At 42.4% G+C, this 24,218-nt stretch overlaps 1 protein-coding gene across 2 annotated transcripts in view; it reads right to left on the reverse strand.

Annotated features, from left to right (window-relative positions):
- Positions 1-24,218, reverse strand: part of pdgfd (platelet derived growth factor d) — a 156,136-nt gene that overhangs the window by 3,940 nt on the left and 127,978 nt on the right. For both annotated transcript variants that reach the window (XM_080197218.1, XM_080197217.1), the window contains exon 6: positions 16,798-17,012. In XM_080197218.1, coding sequence (XP_080053344.1) covers positions 16,798-17,012 — 215 coding nt within the window. The remainder of the gene's footprint in view (positions 1-16,797; positions 17,013-24,218) is intronic.

The following is a 24,218-nucleotide window of genomic DNA, read 5'->3' on the forward strand; positions in this document are numbered from 1 at the left end:
CTAGGACACTTTGGGCAATTTAGCACAGCCAATCAACTGAACCCGCTCATCTTTGGACTGTGGGAGAAAACCAGAGCACCCGGAGGAAAACCACACCGACACAGGAAGAATGTGCAACCTCCCACAAGGAGTAACCCAAGCTGGGAATCGAACCAGGTCCCTGGCATTGTAAGGCAGCAGTTCTGAACACTGTGTCACCATAAAGGGTGGGGAGCAGTGTTAGAATCATGATGAGCTGTGTCAGATTAACTTCCTGACCTTGTCCTGTTGTTGGGGAATTTTACAGATGGTGCGATCAGAATTGGACTGGCTCATCCCAAAGAGATGGACTGCTAATAGAGACACATAAAGGCCCTATTAGGGGTGGTTTCACTATGTTGCTGGCATTTTGTGGATTAATATCCTGCCTCGATGTAATGAGACCTCCCCCGCTACATGGAGGAAGTCTCCAGCGATATCCCCGGGGAAGGGTTTTAAAGAGGGTTATGGGGGCATGAAAGAAGAGCCCCCACAACCCCAACAATACCCCTGGAGATGTTTACCCTTCAACATTCAGCTCTTCAATTTTAAGATTTATATTCATCTGGAGGCTGCAGTATCTGGCCTGCCTGAGCAGCGGCCATTGTTCCTGGCAGCACTGCTGAGTTATCAGCCATCTGATTGGGCTAATAGCTCTCAGGCTTGGGCTGCCTGAATAGTCAATTCAGGGGGAAGGTCCTGCCCAGGTGTGATGGCAGCACATGTTTCCTGCCTACATAAGGCCATTCACCTGACTGGACGAATTAAGCTCTTTTCTAATTCTCCCATTTACTTGACTCAACTTGATCAATGTGCATTCATAGAATCCCTTCAGAACAGAAGGAGGGCCATTTGGTCCATCGAGTCTGCACCAACAACAATCCCACCTGAGCCCCATCCCTGTAAACCCACATCTTTAACTTGTTAACCCCTCTAACTTATGCATCCCAGGGCACCAAGGGGCAATTTAGCATGACCAACGGACCTAACCTGCGCATCTTTGGTCTGTGTGAGAAAACCGGAGCACCCGGAGGAAATCCAAGCAGACACGGGGAGAACGCGCAGACTCCGCATAGACCGTGACCCAAGCCGGGAATTGAATCCAGGTCCCTGGAGCTGTGAGGCAGCAGTGCTAACCACCGTGCCACCCATTGTGGCATTGTGTTTTAGAAATTTGGTAAGTCTAGATTGAAAATGGTAAAGACTACTGCATCAATTCTTGGGCACCCATTCAAAACAGTACAATGCCTGACATCACTTCAATGACTAATATTGGTTTCCTCCCTCTCTCAGCTTTTAACCTGAACATCCAGCCTTAAGATTGTGTAGCAGCCTTGGAAACAGCATTTCATCAAAGGATTTCTGGTGATTCAGATACATTGTCTGATGTGCATGCACATTTAAGAACCTTTTTTTTTAACTATTGTCAATCAGTACCACATCAGTAGAATATAATGCATTAGACTCATGACTTGTAATCAGTCTGTAAGCAGCATTCGCTGAGATCAGGTATACTATACTTGGTTTCTGAGTTAATTGTACCTGTACGTAGTCTTATCTTCAAATAAAGAATCCACATTATTGTTTCACCAATCCTTATGTATGATTGGTATGTTTAATAGAAGAGCATAACATGATGGCAGCATGGTTTGCGAAGATTAAGCTGAGCAGAATACAAGGCTCAACTCCTTCACATCTAGCAGAAGAAAAGAACTGATGAGAAAGTGAAACAACTGTTAAGACTCCCCCCGTGTAAGGCTTCTGTAGCTTAGTAGGGATTATATATACACTGCATCTTCTGTCTGAGATTGCATATTACTCTAGCCAGCAGGCATTGGATTGTTCAAACCTGCGAGTGCTTAAATAGTAAAAGTCTATCTGCTGTGAAGTTTAAACATGGACAGAACTTAAATAGAGCAGTGTGAAAGGTCTGACTGTAAACAGGACTCATGGACAGGTGAGTTTATTATTGTTGAAGTTAAAACGCTGTAGATTGGGCTGAAAAGAAGAATCCATCCAGCAACAGTCAGAAGAAGCCGGTGAAAAAAAGCTTTTTTTTCATTAAATGTTTTCAATTTTGAAGGCTGCAGCGATTTTCATGCTTAAATCACTAATATGCGGGCAGAGCGCAGAGCAGAACCTGGGAAAAATCAGAGGCTGCTCAACAACGCCACCATTGCAGTCAAGCAGTAACTTATGTCCAGCTAAGACAGTGGCCACTATGAGATTTTGCAACTCAGAGCTAAGTTAACTCTAAAACAGCTGGTGGAAACTTGCATAGCTGTCAAAAGAATCACAGAATCCCTGCAGTTCAGAAGGAGGCCATTTGGCCCATTGAGTGTGCACCGACCACAATCTCACCCAGGCCCTATTCCTGTAACCTCACATATTTACTCTCTAAACCCCCTAACACTAGGATTAATTTAGCATGGCCAATGCACCTAACCCACACATCTTTGGACTGTGGGAGGAAACCAGAGCACCAGGAGGAAACCTACACAGACACAGGGAGAATGTGCAGACTCCTCACAGACAGTGACCCAAGGCTGGGATTGAACCTGGGTCCCTGGCGCTGTGAGGCAGCAGTGCTAACCACTGTGCCACCGTGCTGCCCCAGAAAGCATTGAAAAATCACACAGAAAGCTAAAAGCTGATCACAAAATTTATAATACTCAATTGGAAAGCTACAGATCCTCTATTGGAGTTTATTCTAACAATGCATCAAACTGCATTTTCTGGACCTCATTATTTCCAGACTAGATAAACAAGATATTAAAATTAAAACTGCAATGAAAGCCTCCATGGACTGAACATAACAGGTCAGTCTGATAACCTTAGGATCTTACAATCCAGATAAAATATGGTGAACACTCAAGATCAGTTAAGAGTGAAGCTCAGCTTAAGAATTCATGGTCTGGAATTCATGGCTTTTCAGGCAGCAATCAGCAGAGATTATTGATCTATTCATAAGTAAATGAATAAGGCATGATTGTGATGCCACAGCAACAGCATTAGCTGACAGAAAGATAAAGCATATGATTGTTCCCATTGGGATAGATACTTTCTGGAAAGACATCTTGGACTAACCCACAGGTTGCACTATGGAAGCATAATTACAAAATGGATGCAAATAACAAGCCATACTAATGGTTTGACTAATTCATCCACTATGCTAGTCAATGTAAGCAAGCCTAATAAGCTATGCAGGAGGTTTAGTTTCAGATACGCATTAAGAAAATGCTGTATGCAAGGCATGCACCGCTAGAGGACTTGGGACGTGACAATGCAGGAAGCAAAGGCCAATACAAATGGTTTAAAGCCAGAAGGAAGCCAAACAATTTCAGCATTCTAATCAAACAAGAGTGTGTACCAAATAGCATAAAGACACGATCCACCAAATGTCCAGCCATACTGAATGATCAGATGATAAGCATGATTGGAGCATCCTCACATAAAGTGAGCAAACATCCAGTACAGTGAACATCAAAGAATATATTGGCACACTGGTACCAACATAAGTCTTTCCACCCTCCAGTTTATGTGGCCACAGATACAAGGTCAACAGAATCTATGTACAATACCTGTTACCTGTGCAAATGCAAGCACCCTTCTACTTCACACACTCAAATGTATGACCCTGGGATGCATTACACTCAAGCGTCACGACAAAGGCTCACTCTGGTCACTCCAGATATCTTATATTTTGGACATTGCAGGTCCAGTAATCGCAGGCTTACCTGCATGCAAGGGTGTATCTTTGGGTACCATCCATAGTATCATCAAGACAAATACATGTTTATGGACCACAAGCAGCACCATTGGAAAGCAGATGGTAATACTGGGAGAAGATCACCTAACTCTGCAATAAAGATCGTCGGCCAACAGATTGAATGACACTGTTATAACTGAATAGATACACATTTTCCAAACTCGCAAACTTCTGCAAAACAATTGTGAAATTGATAGACAAAAATAGACAACACTTCCCAGTCATTATTTATCAATATTCCCAGCATACATGATGTATGAATCAAAAAGGGGATGTTGAAAGATGACCATGACCAGCATGCGAGTAATGAATGATCCAATCTGAACTTCAGTCAGAAGGTTCAAGTACAACACCCAACTGATAGCACATGGAATCTGGCAGAACTAGTCAGCATAAGCCTAGAACCAAAATCATATCAAATATAAACACCAAATGACCTCATAGTACGACATAACAGATGCCAAATCAGAATAATATCACAACCAGAAGCACCCTATTGCAACTCGGACATAGTTTAAGATGCAATGTAAACAAATTAACCCTAAACACACAGCAACTTCCATCAAATATCACTATAACTAAGTCTGGCTGGATAAGTCTCGTTCAGAGATTTGTAAATGTACTGCTCTGTATTAAAGTACATTCAATCTCAATGTTATTTTCTTTGGCTGTCATGTAAATAGTTTGATTTTTTTTGAGGACAAACCCTTAATTAGAGGAAAAGGGTGCTGTGATATAATGTGTACATACTTCTAAGAGACACAGCCACATCAAAAGGATATGAAGTATTAGTCCCATGGATGTCTGCAAGCAGCAGCAGCAGCAAAGATCAGATGTAACACACTTAGCCTCTGAGTGAACTGTATCTGAATATAGCCTTAACTTTGAGTAATGAACCTACGTTATTGTTTCACCAATCCTGGACTATGATTGCTACGTTTGTGTCAAAGAGAAGAACATAACAGTAATGGATTGATTCTGTGCTCCTAGTGAGGAGAATAGCCTATGAGAAATACAAATCTGAGAATTGGGCTGATGAAGTAGTCTGTCTCCAAACAATACTTCCCCTCTGATAGCACAGCATTGTACAGCCTTCCATGATATTCTGGAGTCTCCAATATCCACTGAGGATAGCAGTTTCTCATAATTGATTGGAAAAGTAGGATCTGCTCGTTCCAATGCCATACTGGCTACCACTTACAGAATTACTTTGATATATGGTCAATTCTATTTCATAATATCATAGGATATTAAAGTGAGGAAGGCCATTCAGCCCATCTTAAGTTATGATCAGAAACAATGTCAAATTCATTCAGCTTGCAAGGCCTGAGGGGACAGTGTCAGAAAAAGTGTCAAACAGCACATGAATATCTGCATGCAAACGGTTGGAATGTTAAGATTCTCTGGGAAAGAATAGCATCTACACTCATACAACCTATTCTGTTTTCATGTCTTAAAGAAGCTTAAGGAGAAGCTCAGTCACAAAATCTTACTGATAGGAGCTATATTTCATCATGAAAGAACACGTGGATATTAGAGAAGTGCTATAGGCTTGTGTGTTGATCTTAACTATGTGTCGACTCACCTGATGAAGGAGCAGTGCTCTGAAAGCTCGTGATTCCAAATAAACCTGTTGGACTTTAATCTGATGTTGTGAGACTTCTTACTGTGCCCACCCCAGTTCAACATCAGCATCTCCACATCATGATCTTAACCATGTATGCAATGATGGTTCAATTCTAAATCATCTCTGTTCCCTAAATATTAAATTGTCCCTTCTTACTGATTGTAATATTGCAGTTGAAGCTAAATTATCATACAACTATTTGGGATGATTTCATTAATCTTGTAAATTAAGTCACAATTACAAAAAGATCACTTACAGACACTGACGTCTTGAAATCATGTCACTGCAGCACTCATTAGATTTTCTGCAGTTTGACAAATCTCTTCATAATGTAAAGGATAATGAAGTACAGTAGCACAGAAATGTCCATTGTCCTCTGTGACACTTCCGAATCTTTCATTTTAAATCTGTACATTGTGATTGTATTTTGGTTTGAAATGTACATTTTTAAATTATACTGATTTATTTAATATAAAATTTGAAGTAAATTTTGAATTCGTGTACTCGTGAAGGGTTTAATTAGAGGACAGCTAGAAAACATTCCTGTTGGAATAAGCCTAATAAACAAAACTTAAATAACAATATGATTCATGCAGTTTGGGAAGTGTTCAAATAAGAACATGAAGTGCTAATAAATACTGCATTCATTTATCCAGCTGGACAATTTGGAAAACATTCCACATAATACACAGTTACAGAAGAATTTTAAGAACTTCAAGCACATGTGAGCGGATGGCTTTGTGGACAGAAGTTGAGTTATAGCCAATAAAAGTCAACAAACATGTTTACCAAATCTTATTGATGCTTCAAGTGTTATGATAGCTTGGAGACTATCCGAAAGTGTTATTTCTCAAATTTCTTTGTGGGTTGCTAACAACCGCAGAAATTCACACTGGTGAACACTGTACCAGACAAAAACAGTTGCTGTTAGAAAAATATGCAAGGTGACTTTGAATGGCAATCAAAGGCAAGTGAAGTCATATCTAGTTTATACAAATTGAGTATTTCTGTTCTTGATGAATATGTTTAGGTACATAGGTCCGAATTGTACCATCTTGCTCGCCATGGGAATTGTAGAGGGCGAGGAGTGGACCATGGAAGATCCGTTGACCTCTGGTGGGATTTTACGATTTCACGATGAGCGAGGCCATAAAATCCCATCCTTACAGTAAAGCGCATGTGTGTAATTTGGGGAAGTAACTTTTTTTAATCGCACTCTTTCAAAAGTACTAAACAGTATGGTGTAAAATACCACGTGGAGATGCCAGTGTTGGATTGGGGTGGGCACAGTAAGAAGTCTCACAATACCAGATTAAATCCAACAGGTTTATTTGGAATCACGAGCTTTTGGAGCACTGCTCCCTCATCAGGTGAAACTTTTATTGGTGTAAAATAGATCTTAACACTTGTAACCCTACATTTGAAAAAGTTCCTTCAAATGAAGGAAAACTGCTTTAACTGTCACTTTCCCTCTTTAGTTGTTTCAAAGAAAGGAAACAATGCATGGCCCCACTATTACAATGCAATATGTGTGAGGACTATGCATTCATTTCAGAGATACTGAGCTACTGAAACAGCAGAGATTACACTGGAGGAAGGTTTGTGTGCTTTGCATTAAAAGAAATGTGAGCCTGCTTATAAATTACAGATTTATGATTTTTAAGTCAATATTTGCTCACAGGAAACCTTTTGTTGGGTTCAAAATAGCATGCTCACCAGTAATTTTTTTTAGCTTTACAGAAATTAGGTATTATTTTTGCACCAAATGACTTATGTCTACATTGTTAGATCCAGCAAAACTATTGCCTGAATGAAGTAGAAGTTATGAAGCTAAACCAGCTTACTGGCTGTGACATTCCAAACATTAAAATACTAACACACCTTTGACTATAAGGCTCCCAAATGCTACAATGCATTGCTGTGGATTTAGCAAAATACATTCTTGCAAAGTTTGTGTTGCTGTCATATTTCCATACTTTTCCCTTAGAGAATGAGGTGAAGTAGTGAAAGGATTCTTGGCTGGTTAATAGCCTGACGTAACACAGTGTGAAAACTCCTTCATTGGTACTTGGAACTATCTTTATGGTTGCAGAAAAGATGTCTTAATCAATGGCAGCTTGTTAGCATTTCATATGAAAATAGTCAAGAAGGTTTACTCCCTTGTTATTCAAAATAAAAGTGCTAAAAGGTTGCAATCATTTAAAAGGGTGCAGAAGAGCACGGTTTTCAGGAATGGCATGGCTGAATTTTAGGTTTATGGCTGATTCCAGCGCCCCCCCCCTCCAACCCACATTTCCCCCCCTCCTCCCCCCACCCCTGCTCCCTCCTTCCATCTGTTACACTTCCCTTGCTAGAGTTGAATTTTCCTGTGAGAAGATTTTACACCTGAAGATCGTAGGGTTAATCTTCAAATTAACAGCCCCCCACCCCTTTTATTTTCAAATCCTGGAAACTCTGAAAGTATTGTGACATTAATCGTGTGGCACGGTAGCACAATGGTTAGCACTGCTGCTTCACGGTGCCAGGGGGACCTGGGTTTGATTCCCAGTTCAGCTCACTGTGTGTGGAGTTTGCATGCTCTCCCCATATCTGCGTGGGTTTCCTCTGGGTGTTCCAGTTTCCTCCCACGGTCCAAAGATGTGCGGGTTAAGTTGACTGGCCATGCTAAATTGCCCCTTAGTGTACTGGGATGTGTAGGCTAGAGGATTAGTGGGGTAAATATGTGAGGTGACGGGGATAGGGCCTGGGTGGGATTGTTGTCAGTGCAATGGTCTCCTTCTGCACTGTAGGGACTCTATTGTTACTATGATTAATGCTTGAACAAACCTTCATCCTCCTCATCTATCTACTTTCTCAGGAGACTAAGAAAATTTGGCATGTCCACTATGACTTTCACCAACTTTTACAGATGCACCATAGAAAGCCTCATTTCCACACTATCACAGCTCCTGCACTGACTAAGACCACGAGAAACTACACAGTGTTGTGAACGTAGCCAGTCCATCACGCAAACCCATCCTTTGCCTCCGCCTATAATTTCCGCTGTCTCGGAGAAGCAGCCAGCATAATCAAGGATCCCATGCACCCCGGACTTACTCCCTTCAACATCTTCCATTGAAAAAAAGATACAAATGTCTGAGGACACATACCTAACTGACTCAAGAACAGCTTCTTTCCTGCTGCTGTCAGACTTTTGAATGGATCTACCTTATATTAAGTTGATCTTTCTCCACACCCTAGCTGTGATTCTAACACTGCATTCTGCACCGTCTCCTTTCCTTCTCCTCCATGAACTCTATGAGTGGTACATTTTATTTCTATAGAATGCAAGAAGCCAAAGTAACTGTGTCTTCCAACTGCCTGAAATGTATATTACATTTCAAAGAAGACAGGTATATTTTCAGTTTACTGTTTGTTAAGTAAGAACTTACATTTATATAGTGCTTCTCATAATCTCAGAGCAGCCCCAAATGCTCTATAACCAATCAGTTCACTATTGTAATAGAGGGAATGTGGTCATCATATGAAAAGCCAGGTTCCTTAAAAAGCAAAAAGATAATGACCAGGTCAATTCTCTTTGTGATCTTAGTTGAGGAATAAATGTTGACCTGAGGGGAACTCACCTGGTCTTCTTAGAGCTGTGCCATGAAATTTGTTATGTCCACCTGAGAGAGAAGATGAGGCCTTGGTTTAACACCTCATTCATAGGGCAACACCTCTAATGGTGCGGCATCCCCTTTTACTAAAACAAAAGTAAAATAATGCTAGTGATCTGAAATAAAAACAGAAAGTGCTAGAAAAACTCAGCAGCTCTGGCAGCATCTGTGAAGAGAGGAACAGAGGAACAGAGTTAACGTTTCAAGTCCAATATGGCTCCTTTTAGTTTGGAGCTTCTTCTGTACTCCCTCTGAATATCAACCAATATTGTGTACTCAGCTCTCTGCATGGGGTTTGAGCCTGCATTCCTCCAACTCAGATACCAGAGTGCTACCCCTCAATGATAGCTTCACGAACAATAAAATAAAAGCTAGAATTTTGGAGGGGATTGTTATGCTGAGGGTGCTGGGAAAATGAAATAATAGGGGGAGTTAACTTTCTGCAGTCACCCTATTCTCATTTATTCTACTCTTTAGAATTTTGATTTGTTGAAAACGGAATTTATTTCAATCTCCTGTATTAAGGTTCTTGCTATTCTTAGGCATCCTTTTACCTTCTGATGGATTTTTCTGGACAGCTAGTTCAGATTCTACATGCATGATTCAGCAGAGCAGGAGCATTATTTCTTGTGCATCAGTGCAATATTAATCCAATATGTGGAAAAAATATGATTTAGATCATTAGTATTAATGAAACATTTGTTTTCACCTTCCAAATGACCCATTGTTGGAAAGCAAAGTTGGATGAGGCTAATTTCAATGCATTTTATTTGACTGCATGCTGCACAATTAAAAGGGTGAAAGGCTACTGTTATTAAATTGGTTATTAAGCTGAACCAACAGACAATAACAGCATAAGGAGGTCTGATGGTACAAACCAATTGAACACTTCTCTGACTTGGTTCTTGTCAATGTGTAATTGGTTAACTATTGACTAAAGAGTTCGAAAGGAATGCCACTTTAGTCTTGTCCCAAAGAGTGACTAATCCAAAAATTGTCTGCTTTCTTTCAAAATACCAAATTTATAAAATCACAAAGAACATAGCTATCTATGTAATTCAAAACAATTAATTTTTGATTACCAAAGCAATATTCAGCAACATTTGAATCATTACCCAACTGATTACTTTTCTATGAAAGATTTGCACAAGTGACACACCTTAGAGAAGGTTGAAGCAGTTGACGTGAACTGCATGGTGAAGGAAATTTTAAATCTAGTTTATGAGCCTTTTCGCATACTGAGAACACTGAGTCATTACCGCACTTCATATCAAAAATATCAAAAAGAGCTTTCAACTGAATCCTTTCCAAATTCATTATGCATAAATAGCTTTCAGCTTAACAGTACAAAAAGGGCTTCGATTGATCAGGGCCGAGTCTGACGCGATGGCTGCTGTCTTTCTAGATTTTGAAATTAATTTACCCTGTTTGAGCTGTTCCACAATTCAAGAATAATTGGACTCATGAGTGACCATACACTCTCATGTTAAAAGTTCAGCTTTAAAAGCTACAGCTGGACTTCGATCTGAAGTGAAACACAAAGGCAGCCTCTGGTTTGAATATTTATTCTTCAACCTCACATTAGTTCCTGAATATAAATCAGTTTGGAGGTTTACTGTGCTCCTGATGATTAGATCTGTGAGAACTACTTATGTCCAATGTTTGAAGGTTCAACAGGATTATTCAAGGATTTTGACAGTTAATAGGATGGCAAGAATATAGTACAGTCATTTAAGAACTAGAACTCTTATGTCAAAATCTGCTTCCAGCAAATGTTACAATGCAGTGTCTTCATAAGTTTTGACAAACTGCCTGCAAAGAACACTATTAGTCTGAGTGTCAAAGATCGATCCTTTTTAGTGGAAGCATTCAAAGTCATGACCTGAATTCCCCCTTCTTGAAAATTACTTCTAGTATGTTGTTGCGGTGTTAATAACAGGAAATTGCCAAAGGAAGAGACGCTTTTCTTTTTATTAACGGACGACAACTCTGCAATTAACTAAGGAGTTGTGTTTTAAACTTAAGGAAAATTAGCTTAAGCCCTTACTCCTGATTTTAATACTGCTCCTTCTTTATATTCCACGTATCTCTAAGTTTGCTTTATACTAAATATATAACATTTTGTACATTGTTTTGGATCATAAAAATGAGCTTCTACTTAAAATAATCTTTAAAATTATAACACATTATATTGCATCTTAAATTTATACCGTTGCTGCCTTTAGTGCAGTTTAGCAAAACTGATTATATGCAGTTTCTGAACTCTTATGATGACCCATTATAAACAGAGATTGCTTATGACTTAAAATGACAGACCGTGTTGTTGGGAATAGAATACTTACTCACTGATTCTAAGACAATGTTTCTTGGAGACGCTCAATCTGTATCTTTGGTCAATCATGCCTGCAGATTGGCACTTTTTTTTCCCTCCAACACGTTGCTAACTAGATGTGGAGTTGTCAGCGTTGGATTGGGGTAAGCATAGTAAATAGTCTCACAACACCAGATAAAAGTCCAACAGGTTTATTTGGTAGCACGAGCTTTCGGAGTGTTGCCCCTTCCTCAGGCGAGTGAAGAATTCAGTTCACAAACAGGGCATATATAGACACAACTCAATTACAAGATAATGTCTTAACAGGTAATCAAGTCTTTACGAATGCAGACAACGTGAAATGTGGAGAGAGGGTTAAGCACAGGTTAAAGAAGTGGGAATTGTCTCCAACTACTACAGTTAGTGAGATTTTGCAAACCCTGGCAAGTTGTAGGGGTTCCAGATAGTGTGACATGAACCCAAGATCCCTGTTGAGGCCGCCCTCATGTGTGCAGAACTTGGTTTTCAGTTTCTGCTCAGCAATTCTCCGCTGTTGTGTGTTATGAAGGCGGCCTTGGAGACTGCTTACCCGAAGATCAGAAGCTGAATGCCATTGACCGCTGAAGTGTTCCCTGACTGGAAGGGAAACTCCTGCCTGGTGATTGTCGAGCAGTGTCCATTCATCCATTGCCAATGTACCATGCCTCAGGACATCCTTTTCTGTAACGTATCAGATAGACAACATTGGCTGAGTCACAAGAGTATGTACCATGTACCTGGTGGATGGTGTTCTCACGTGAGATGATGGTATCCATGTCGATGATCCGGCATGTCTTGCACAGGTTGTTGCAGCAGGGTTGTGTGGTGCTGTGGTCACTGTTCTCCAGAAGGCTGGACAGTTTGCTGCTTACAATGTTCTGTTTGAGGCTGCGCAGTTTGGACTCATGGCGAACAATGACTGGAACAACTATATGATGACATCAATAAGTTTCATTCCTGCATCAGACTCACTGTGGACTACTCTCCAGAGTCGGCTGCATTCTTGGACATGCGCATCTCCATCAAGGACAGTCACCTCAGCACTTCACTGTACCACAAGCCCACAGATAAGCTCACAATGCTCCACTTCTCCAGTTTCCACCCTAAACACGTTAAAGAAGTCATCTCCTATGGACAAGCCCTCTATATACACACGACCTGCTCAAATGAGGAGGATCACAACAGACACCTACAGACATTGAAAGATAGCCTCGTAAGATTTGGAACTACAGTTCTGACATGCCACAGTGAAAAACAGCACAGACCTCCTCAGATGACAAACTCGGGACATGGCGGACAGAATACCCTTTGTCGTCCAGTACTTCTGCAGAGCAGAGAAGCTAGACATCTTCTCTGGAGTCTTCAACATGTCATTGATAAAGATGAACATCTCACCAAGGCCATTCCCACACCCCCACTTCTTGCCTTCAAACAATCGCACAACCTCAAACAGACCATTGTACGCAGCAAGCTACCCAGCCTTCAGGAGAACAGTGACCATGACACCACACAACCCTACTACAGCAACCGCCGCAAGACATACTGGATCATTGACACTGATGCCATCATCTCACATGGGAACACCAGTCACCAGGTACATGGTACATACTCTTGTGACTCTGGCCAACATTTCCTGATATGCTGCAGGAAAGGATGTCCCGAGGCATGGTACATTGGGGAGACCATGCAGATGCTATGACAATGGATGAATAGACACCACTCAACAATCATCAAGCAGGAGTGTTCCCTTCCTGTCAGGAACACTTCAGCAATCAAGAGCATTTAGCCTCTGATCTTCGGGTAAGCGTTCTCCAAGAGGGCCTTCATGACACATGACGACGTAGAATCGCTAAGCAGAAACTAATAGCCAAGTTCCGCACACATGAGGGCGGCCTCAACCGGGATCTTGGGTTCATATCACACTGTCTGTAACCCCCACGACTTGCCTGGGTTTGCAAAATCTTACTAACTGTCCTGGCTGGAGGCAATTCACATCTCTTTAACCTGTACTTAACCCTTTCTCCACTCACATTCTCTGCATTCGGAAAGACTTGATTACCTATTAAGACTCGCAATCCAACCATTATCTTGTAATTGAGTTTGTGTTGATATATGCCCTGTTTGTGAATTGAACTCTTCATTCACCTGATGAAGGGGCAACACTCCGAAAGCTAGTGTTGCCAAATAAACCTGTTGGACTTTAACCTGGTGTTGAGAGACTACTTACATTGCTAGCTTGATAGATATAAAGGGAAAATGTGTTAAAGTAAAATCACAAACTCTTCATTTGAAGGAGAGTTGGTTCAACTGTTTTCCATCTTCTAGGGTGGAATTTTCCAGCCAGGTTTGCCCCCAAACTGGAAAATCTCACCGAGGTCAGTGGATCATTCCCTGATCCATCCCTCACCCATTACAATTCTCGTGGCAGGCAGAATGGGAAAATTCGCCCCTTGTGTGCATTACTCACAGAACCAGGTGGAAGAAGATTAGCAATAGCTGGAAATGTTAGCCACAATGTAACGAGCATTGCATGGAATACAGTCAAATTCTGCCCACTGCTATACTGCAGCTTCCTGTGCCAAGTACAGGTGACGAGAGTAGAGATGTATTTTTCTTGAGGTTCACATTTGCCTTCATTTCAAGACAAACACCTTTGTCAGCCTTATCTGAAATAAGTAATGGGAGAATGGCTTTGGAGAGAATAAGATTATCAATGCAGCCACAGCTAACAACATTCCTCTGCACACAGAACTGTAGTGCAAATACAATGTTAGTTGTTCTACAATTAGAATTATTGTCAAATGTATTATTGATATTCTGATCAGCAGGGGAACCATCTGGAATATCCCCATTTATCCTGTGTGGTTCATAACTTCACCTTGTATTTAAAACGTGTGATACGCAAAGGAGGTACGTTGTTTGGCTCCCCTGACACTATGGTGGCTCCGAACTGCTTTCATTGAGCATTGTGTGAACAATGACTGCAAATCAGTCATGTGCAGGACTGTGGTAACTGCAGGCTCTCTGCTTCCACCAGTCTGTCGCTATGCCACGAGAGACTAAATCGGTTAGGATTATATTCATTGGAGCTTAGAAGGGTGAGATGGGATCTCATAGAAATGTATAAAATCCTAACAGGGTCAGACAGAGTAAATTCAGAAAGAATGTTTCCAATGGTGGGGGAGTCCTGAACTAGGGATCATAATTTGAAGCTAAGGGGTAAACCTTTTGGAACTGAGGTGAGGAGAAATCTCTTCATCCAGGGGGTGGTGAATGTGTGGAGTTCAATACCACAGAATGTGGTTGAGGTCAAAACATTGTCTGATTTCAAAGGGAAATTAGATATAGCTTTTGGGGCTAAATGGATCAAGGGATATGGGAGGAAGGGGGATCAGGATATTGAATTCAATGATCAGCCATGATCAAGATGTATGGTGGGGCAAGCTCGAAGGACCGAATGGCCTACTTCTGCTTCTAGGTTCTATGCTTCTATGCCAATTCATGAGAATTATATCCACAAAGAGGTACCAGGCACTTTTTCCATGGACATAACTAAGTGCCCCCTCTGCCTGGGTTGATGTTGGTTTTTGCGCACTGCCCTATTCAAACAACAACTTTGTTGAGTAAACATCTCGGTGTGCCTTCCCAGTTGTTAGTTTAGGCTTGCCCTGAAAACATCAAAATCTTCAGTAGAATGAAATTCTCCCCCAAACTATTGGTCCTCATTCAACCTGTGAACAGCACAATATTTTTGAAGTTTGTGTGGCCAGAATTTTCATGTGTATTTTTGCAGCTCCAATTATTATTCTGTTTTGTATATTTGGATTACTCTAAATTTCCTACATTTTATTAAGTGGCGATCACAGGATCAAGTTACTGTGAACATCAAGATGAATTAAGTAAATTCTTTGAGCAAAATGATGTTCATTGGTTTTACTGAACACATATGAAACGTGATCCAAAATAGCACATTTGTTCTTAACCAGCTGTTATTTTCCTTTCATTTTAATTCTCCCCACTCCCACTCTGCTCTCTGTCCTCCACCTCCTACACTGTTCAAATGAAGTACAACTCAAGCCTGATGAACAACATTTTATCTTTTGATTAGGCATTGTTGTATTCAACACTGATTTCAACAATTTCAGATCATAATTTCTGCGCTCACATATTTTGGACAGTAGCTGTTGGTGAGTGTTGTCCTGTTACCTTTCAATTTACACCATCTCTAGACTCAACATTTCTTTCTTCCATTGTGCCACTGCCATCTCCTTTTCTCTTGCACTATCATCCATATCGTCAGTTAATCTGCCTGCCTTCTTGTTCTTCCCTGCCTTTCCCCTGCCTTGGTACTTGCTTAGAACCTGCACATCTTTAATGTTTTCCCATTCCGAGCAAAGGTGATTGACCGGAAATGTTGGCTGGGATATCACTGGGCCTTGGGGAATGGGCCGAGAGCTCAGAGGCCAAAAGGCAGGGTGGGAGAGCAGGGGATGGGGGTGACGCACCTGTCACCTTTCCACTGCAGCTGGCATTTTACCAATGCTGACAAGTGAACAATTGGTCCTCCTGCTCAAAGGTCAATTGAAGCCCTTAAATGGCCAATTAAGGGACAGTTAACGGCCTCTGTTTGCTTCTAATGGCATTTTACCAGTGGTGGGGGAGGCCCTCCACCATGTGGAAGACTGATATATGTTTGCTGGGGGCTTCCATGCAGGCTCTAGGGAGGGGGCCTACTGATCAGACACCCTGTGGCCCATGGAAAGATCCTCTGGTCGCAAGCAATGGCCTTCAGCAATGCCTTCCTCACCCTCATCAACCACTCCCACCATCCCCTCCTGGGGCCTGACTGATTTTGACCCCACTTACCTTGGGACCAAGTTGTTGTTCATGATGTTGCTCCTGGCAGGGTGCCACTTCTCCCAAAAGCACTGCTGGCTGGAACTGACGAGATACCAGTCCTCAAATTGGCCAGCAGGTCTTGGAGGTGGGATCTCCTCCCTTAAAAGGTACGAGAGTCCCAATGCCAGGCAGTATTGCCTGATTGATGTAAAATCTGGCAGGGGCACCCAAAATTGGCTATGTTGGGGCTTCCTCTGACTAATGGGCCAGTGGATGGAACAACCACCAGCCCGTAAAATCTTGGCCATTACCTCTGCTTCTCCCTCCACAGATGCTGCCTCATCGGCTGCGTATTTTCAGCATTTTCTGTTTTTACTTCAGCTATCCTTCGATCTTTGTAAAGCAGAATATGACACTTTCAAAGATGAAAATAACACCGGATGCTGCACACCGTTAGTATCGATGTGTATCTGAACGTTTTCTGGAACAATCGGATTATATCACAGTCTCAGTTATGGATAATGTAATTGACAAATACCTCATGATATCTCATAACAGTTTTGGCTGGCAGACAGCTGCAGGATCGCCAGTGTTCAGTACCACAAGCACAGTTTCCGCCACAACGTTGAACAAGGAGGCAGCGAGGGAAGAAGACTGCATTCGTCTGTTTCAGCTCTTCTCGAAGATTGACTGAGTAGTTTCGTGGCGTGCAGCTGTAGCGTCTAACATCACTATTCATTCTGTTCAAATCAGCTAGAAAAGAAGATTTAAAGAAAATAAGATTTTCTTTGTGATTAGAAGTGCCTGTTTTTGATAGTTGGGCCAGAAAGTGCTCATTGATAACTTTTGCAGGTTTTGCAAACAAAAATCATTTCTTCTGACAAGTGCATCACAATTTGATTCCATTATCTCAGCTATTAGACTAAAAAAATTATTATGCTATCACATTTCTGATATATTCTTCCATATGAACTGTGAAATGGTCATTTAAACATTATGGACCATAACCTATGCACTGCATTCAAATTCAATGACCAAACCCAGTGATCACCCTCTTTGATCAATGATCAAGCTCAGCATGATGGCACAGTGGTTAGCACTGCTGCCTCGCAGCACCAGGGACCTGGATTTGACTATCGGCTTGGGGCACTGTCTGTGTGGAGTTTGCACATTCTCCCCGTATCTGTGTGGGTTTCCTCCAGCTTCCTCCCAAAGATGTGCAGGTAAGATGCATTGGCCTTGCTGAATTGCCCCTTAGTGTCCCAGGATGTGTAGGTTAGAGGGATTAGCGGGGCAAATATGTGGTATTACAGGATAGGCCTTGGGTGGGATCGTTGTTGGTGCAGAGTTGATGGGCTGAATGGCCTCCTTCTTCACAGTAGGGTTTCTATGACTTGTATCATAGTTTTGCTTTAGGTAATTATGCTAATGACAAAAGTTGCCTCGTACCTGTTGCAAATACCCCAAGCCATACATTAATGTGTCCCATTCAGCACTCTCATTATATGCACATTGCAAGTTTAAAATATGGTGTGCTCTTATGTTTCGAAATTATGTTCTGTTGGGCCGTCAATCCCAGATCTTTGTACACATTGAAGTAGGATCCACTAAATAATAATGATTTCAACTATTAATCATACTGCATTTTGCATACAGATGTTCAGTCTGGTGTTACCATTTTACCACTGTTATGAAGACAAGTGTTATTGTATTATCTTTGACAGTAAATTGAGGTTCAGCTACTAAGAACATGAGAAAGTGTGAAATAAGTAAAGGCTATTCATATAGTGGTATTGGGAATACAGCACAAGAATTTGGATCGTTTTGTGAGAAAACTCCAATGATTTAAAGCTAAAGAAATGCTCATTCTGTGAGTTGCCATTGACTTGCTGAAGCCACAGTCACAATTTATCATGTCACTCTGTTAAAAATAATAAAGCATTGCTGGATAAGCCAATATTTCTTGCCCAAACAAACTTGTTTTTCAGAAGGTAGTGGCGCCTTCTAGAGGGGCTGCAGTCCATTTGATGTATAGAAACCCGACAGTGCTGTTTGGAAGGGAATTCCAGGAATTTGATTTGGCAATAGTGAAGGAATGGCAATGTAGTTCCAAGTCAGAACAGTGTGTCGTTTGGAGGGGAATTTACAGGTTGTGGTGTTCCCATGTATCTGCTACCTTAGTTCTTTGAGATGGCAGAGATCATGGGTTTGGAAGGTGCTGTCGAAGAAGGCTGAGAAGAAGTTGAGGAGGAACTTCTTCACTCAAAGGGTGGTGAATCTCTGGAATTCTCTGCCCGTTGAAGTGGTGGAGGCTGCCTCGCTAAATATTTTTAAGACACGGGTTGATGGGTTCTTGATAAGAGAGGGGATTAAGGGTTATGGGGAGAGGGCGGGAAAGTGGAACTGAGCCACAACAGATCAGCCATGATCTTATTGAATGGCGGGGCAGGCTCGAAGGGCTAGATGGCCTACTCCTGCTCCTATTTCTTATGTTCTTATGTTCTTAAGGCTTGGCGAGTTGGTACAGTACATCTTGTATAATTGCTGCCACTGTGTGTCTGTAGTGGAAGGGGTGAATGTTGGAGGTGCTGGATGGGTGCCAATCAATTCGGCTACTTTGTACTGGATATTGTCAAACTTCTCGAACGTTGCTGGAGCTGCACTTATCCAAACAAGTGGAGTGTATTTCTTCATACTCTTGTCTTGATGGTTGACAGGCTTTGGGGTGAGAGCAGGTGAGTTTCTCCCTACACTATTCCTAGCCCCTGACCACCTCTTCTATTTGCATGGCTGGTCAGTTCAGAGTATGGTCAATGGTAATTGCAAGGATGTTGATAATGGGGGATTCAGCAATGGTAATGCCATTGGATGTCATGCAGAGATGCTTGGATTCTCTCCTGCTGAAGATAGTTATTGCCTGGCACTTGAGTAGCACATGTTATTTGCCACTTAAGAGCTCAAGTCTGAGTGTTGTCCAAGTCCTGTTGCATTTGGACATGAACTGCTTCAACATCTGAGCAGTTGTGAGTTGTACTTACATTGTGCAGTCATCAGTAAACATTCCTACTTCTGACCTTATGATGGAAGGAAGGTCATTGATCAAGCAGCTGGACATGGTTGGGCCTAGGACACTACCCTGAGGAACTCCTGCAGTAATGCGCTGGAGATGAGATGACTGACCTCCAACCACCATAATTATCTTCCTTTGTGCTAAGTGTGACTCCAAGAACTGAACATTTTTCTCTCTAATTCCCATTGATAGCAATTTTGTTCGGGCCCCTTTAATTGACGCGACACTCAATTAAATGCTGCCTTGCTGTCTAAGGCAGTTACTGCCAGCCAACCGCTTGAGTTTAGCTCCTTTTTACCATGTTTAGTGCAAGCTATAATGAATTAAGAAGCTCAATGGCCCTGGCAGAACCCAAAACTGAGCATCTGGAGAAGTGCCATTTGGTAGCACTGTTGATGACAGCTACCATCACTTTGCTGATGATTGAGAATATACTGATGGTACAGTTATTGGCCAGAATGGTTTTGTCTTGCATTTTGTGAACGGGGGGTAATTTGTCACATTGTCAGGTATTTGCCAATGTTGTAGATGCCCTGGGACAACTTAGTTAGGAACATGGCTAGTTCTGGAGCACAGGTCTTCAGTACTACTGCCGTAATATTGTCAGGGCTGATATATCCTGTGCAGTATCAGCGCTACCATCTGTTTTTTGATATCACATGGACCGAATCAAAATGGCTGAATGCTGGCATCTGTGGTGCTGGCATCTGTGATGCTGGGGAACTCTGGAGAAGGTGTATATTAAAATATTCATAGCGCCACAAAGCAAAACAGGTCAAATAAACATATGTAACTGTGTCAAATGTCAAAATATGTGAAACTGTGTCATGGGTGGCATGGTGGCACTGTGCTTTAAACTAAAGAGAGCACAGAAACGATTTACAAGGACGCTACTGGGACTTGATGATTTGAGTTATAAAGAGAGACAGACGTCGCTGGATTCCGGGGAAGTGCCGGAAGATTGGAAAACGGCTAATGTTACGCCGTTGTTTAAGAAGGGTGGCAGGCAAAAGGTGGGGAATTATAGGCCGGTTAGTTTAACGTCTGTTGTAGGTAAAATGTTAGAATCCGTCATCAAGGAGGAAATAGCGAGGCATCTTGAAGGGAATTGCTTGATAGAGCAGACGCAGCACGGTTTCGTCAAAGGGAAGTCGTGTCTGACAAATTTACTGGCGTTCTATGAGGATGTGTCTAGGGCGGTGGATAGAGGAGAGCCGGTGGATGTGGTCTTTCTTGATTTTCAGAAGGCGTTTGACAAGGTACCTCACAAGAGGTTATTGCAGAAGGTCAGGGGGCATGGAGTTGGGGGTAGGGTGTTAGCGTGGATAGAGGATTGGTTGTCAAATAGGAGGCAGAGAGTGGGGGTCAATGGGTGCTATTCGGATTGGCGGATGGTGACTAGTGGGGTGCCCCAGGGGTCGGTGCTGGGGCCTCAGCTATTTACCATTTATATAGATGATCTGGAGGAGGGAACTGAGTGTATGGTGTCGAAATTTGCTGATGACACCAAAATTGGTGGAAAGGCAAATTGTGCGAAGGGTGGGGAGAGTCTACAGAAGGATCTAGATAGGCTGGGCGAATGGGCCAGGAAATGGCAAATGGAATTTAACGTTGGCAAGTGCGAGGTGGTCCACTTTGGTAGGAATAATGATAGGAAGGATTATTACTTACGTGGAGAAAAACTGCAGCAGGCGACGGTGCAGAGGGACCTCGGGGTCCTTGTGCATGAGTCGCAAAAACCCAGCTTGCAGGTGCAGCAGGTGGTCAGGAAGGCGAATGGGATGCTGGCCTTCATCGCGAGGGGGATTGAATATAAAAGTAGGGAGGTCTTGCTGCGGCTATATAGGGCATTGGTGAGGCCGCAGCTGGAGTACTGTGTGCAGTTTTGGGCGCCGTACTTACGCAAGGATATTTTGGCCTTGGAGGGAGTGCAGAGGAGGTTTACTAGGCTGATGCCGGAGTTGAGGGGGTTGAGCTATGAGGAGAGGCTGAATAAATTAGGCTTGTACTCGTTAGAGTTTAGAAGAATGAGGGGAGATCTCATTGAGACGTATAAGATGATGAATGGGATGGATAGGATAGAGGTGGAGAGACTCTTCCCGCTCAGAAAGGATAGTAGGACTAGGGGGCACAGCCTCAAGATAAAGGGGGGGCAGTTTAGAACAGAGTTGAGGAGGAACTTCTTCACTCAAAGGGTGGTGAATCTTTGGAATTCTCTGCCCGTTGAAGTGGTGGAGGCTACCTCGCTAAATATTTTTAAGACGCGGGTTGATGGGTTTTTGATAAGAGAGGGGATTAAGGGTTATGGGGAAAGGGCGGGAATGTGGAACTGAGCCACGACAGATCAGCCATGATCTTATTGAATGGCGGGGCAGGCTCGAAGGGCTAGTTGGCCTACTCCTGCTCCTATTTCTTATGTTCTTATGTTCTTATGAGAGGCTGAATAGGCTGGGACCTTTTTCCTCTGGAGTGTAGGAGGCTGAGGGTTGATCTTCTAGAGGTCTATAAAATAATGAGGGGCATAGATCAACTAGATAGTCAATACCTTTTCCCAAAAGTAAGGGAGTGTAAAACTAGAGGTAGAGGTTTAAGGTGAGGGAGAGAGATACAAAAGGGTCCAGAGGGGCAATTTTGCACACAGGGTGATGAGTGTCCGTAACAAGTTGCCACGGGTAGTAATAGAGGCAGATCCAATTTTGTTTATTAAAAAGAGCTTAGACAGTTACATGGGTAAGATAAAGGGATATGGGCCAAACGTGGGCAATTGGGACTAGCTTAGGGGTTTGAGAAAGGGCAGCATGGACAAGTTGGGCCGAAGGGCCTGTATCCATGCTGTAAACCTCTATGACTCTAATGATTAGCACTGCTGCCTCACACCACCAAGAACCCGTATTTAATTCCTACCTTGGGTGACTGTCGGTGTACAGTTTACATATTATCCCTGTGTCTATGTGGGTTTCCTCCAGGTGCTCAGGTTTCCTCACACAGTCCAAAGGTGTGCACGTTAGGTGGATTGGCCATGCTAAATTGATCCTTAGTGTCCAAAGATGTGTAGGTTAGATGGGATTAGCCACGGGAAATGTGTGGGGTTATGGGAATAGGACAGGGGAGAGGGCCTGGTAAGATATTCTGTCAGAGAGTTGCTGCAGACTCGATGGGATGAATGGCGTCTTCTGCACTGTTGTAATTCTATGATAACATAAAATCTACAACCAGCATTTGCTAGTTCAATATATTTCAGATTAACAGATCTCAGTCACTCCAGCATAACCATAACCAGCACCATTTATGCTAAAAGGGCTTTTTCTTCTGAACCAGATGGAAATTTCAATAGGATTAGAATGCACTGTATTTTGCATCATTGATAAAGCTTTATTTGTATGTACCTGAAGCATTTGTATAATTGTGTGTATAGACACTAAATCAATGAAAGCCACTCTACCCATTGGCGCTCATAACACAAATTCAGCTATGCTCTCGTTAGTATTAAACATAAAATTAAACCCACAATATATCTAACATCTTTCCTTAATAACAGTTACTATATAGTTCTGGTTATTTTTCACTTATTTTGTTAACTTCAGAATAAGGCTGTACTTGCTTGAAATTAGTTGAAATACAGGTTTTGAACTTTAGAATAAGTATAGACATTTCTGAATTACATCATAATAATGAGATAATTTTAGCCTATGCTTGGTGCTCTTAAATTAACTGAATTTTCTGTTCCTTGAATGTGTCACAACAAGCAATTTCCAACTCACGAAGAGTAACTTTATAAAATTATATATATGGTGGCGCAGATCAACACAAATGGATATGATCTGGTGGCCATTACAGAGACGTGGCTGCAAGGTGACAGGGACTGGGAGCTGAATGTCCAGGGGTATCAAGTGTTTAGGAAGGATAGGCAGGAGGAAAGAGGGGGGGGGCGTAGCTCTGCTGATTAAGGATAGCATCAAGGTGGTAGCAAGGGATGATATTGGAGCCAAGGAGCAGAAGGTGGAATCGTTGTGGGTGGAGATTAGGAACAGCAAAGGGAGGAAGACGCTGGTGGGTGTCGTCTATAGGCCCCTGAATAATGATCTGGAGGTGGGGCGGGCTGTTAACGCGCAAATAAGTGCGGTGTGCAGGAATGGGACGGCCGTAGTTATGGGGGATTTCAATCTGCATATTGATTGGTCGACCCATGTTGGACACGGTGGGCTCGAGGAGGAGTTCTTGGAATGCTGCCGGGATAATTTCCTTGAACAGTGTGTGTTGGAGCCGACGAGGGAGCGAGCTATCTTGGATCTGGTGCTATGTAATGAGGCAGGTAGAATTAGGGACCTTGCGGTGAAGGAGCCTCTTGGAGAGAGTGATCATTGTATGGTGGAGTTTCTGGTGCAGATGGAGGAGGAGAAAGTGGGTTCCCGGACACGCGTCCTTTGTTTGAATAGAGGGGAGTACGGTAGGATGAGAGAAGAATTGGCGAATGTGGGCTGGGGGAGTGCGTTGGAGGGAGGGTCTGCTGAGGAGCAGTGGAGGATCTTTAAGGAGATCTTTCTTGGTGCTCAGCAGAAATTTATTCCGATGGTCAAAAAGGACTGTAGGAGGAGAGGTAATAAGCCGTGGATAACGAAGGAGGTGAAGGAAAGTGTTAAATTAAAAGCGGAGGAATTTAGAGTAGCTAAGAGTAGTGGGCGAGAAGAGGATTGGGAGAGGTTTAAATGTCAACAAAGATTGACAAAGAAGCTGATAAAGGAGGGTAGGAGAAACTATGAAGCTGGGCTAGCGCTTAATATAAAAAAGGATAGCAAGAGTTTTTATAAATATATAAAAAGGAAGAGGCTGGCTAAGGTGAATGTTGGTCCTTTAGAGGATGAGAAAGGGGAGCTAGTGGTAGGGGATGG

The sequence above is a fragment of the Carcharhinus amblyrhynchos genome, chromosome 10 (assembly GCF_965287045.1).
Source record: "Carcharhinus amblyrhynchos chromosome 10, sCarAmb.v2.hapA, whole genome shotgun sequence".
Taxonomy (NCBI): domain Eukaryota; kingdom Metazoa; phylum Chordata; class Chondrichthyes; order Carcharhiniformes; family Carcharhinidae; genus Carcharhinus; species Carcharhinus amblyrhynchos.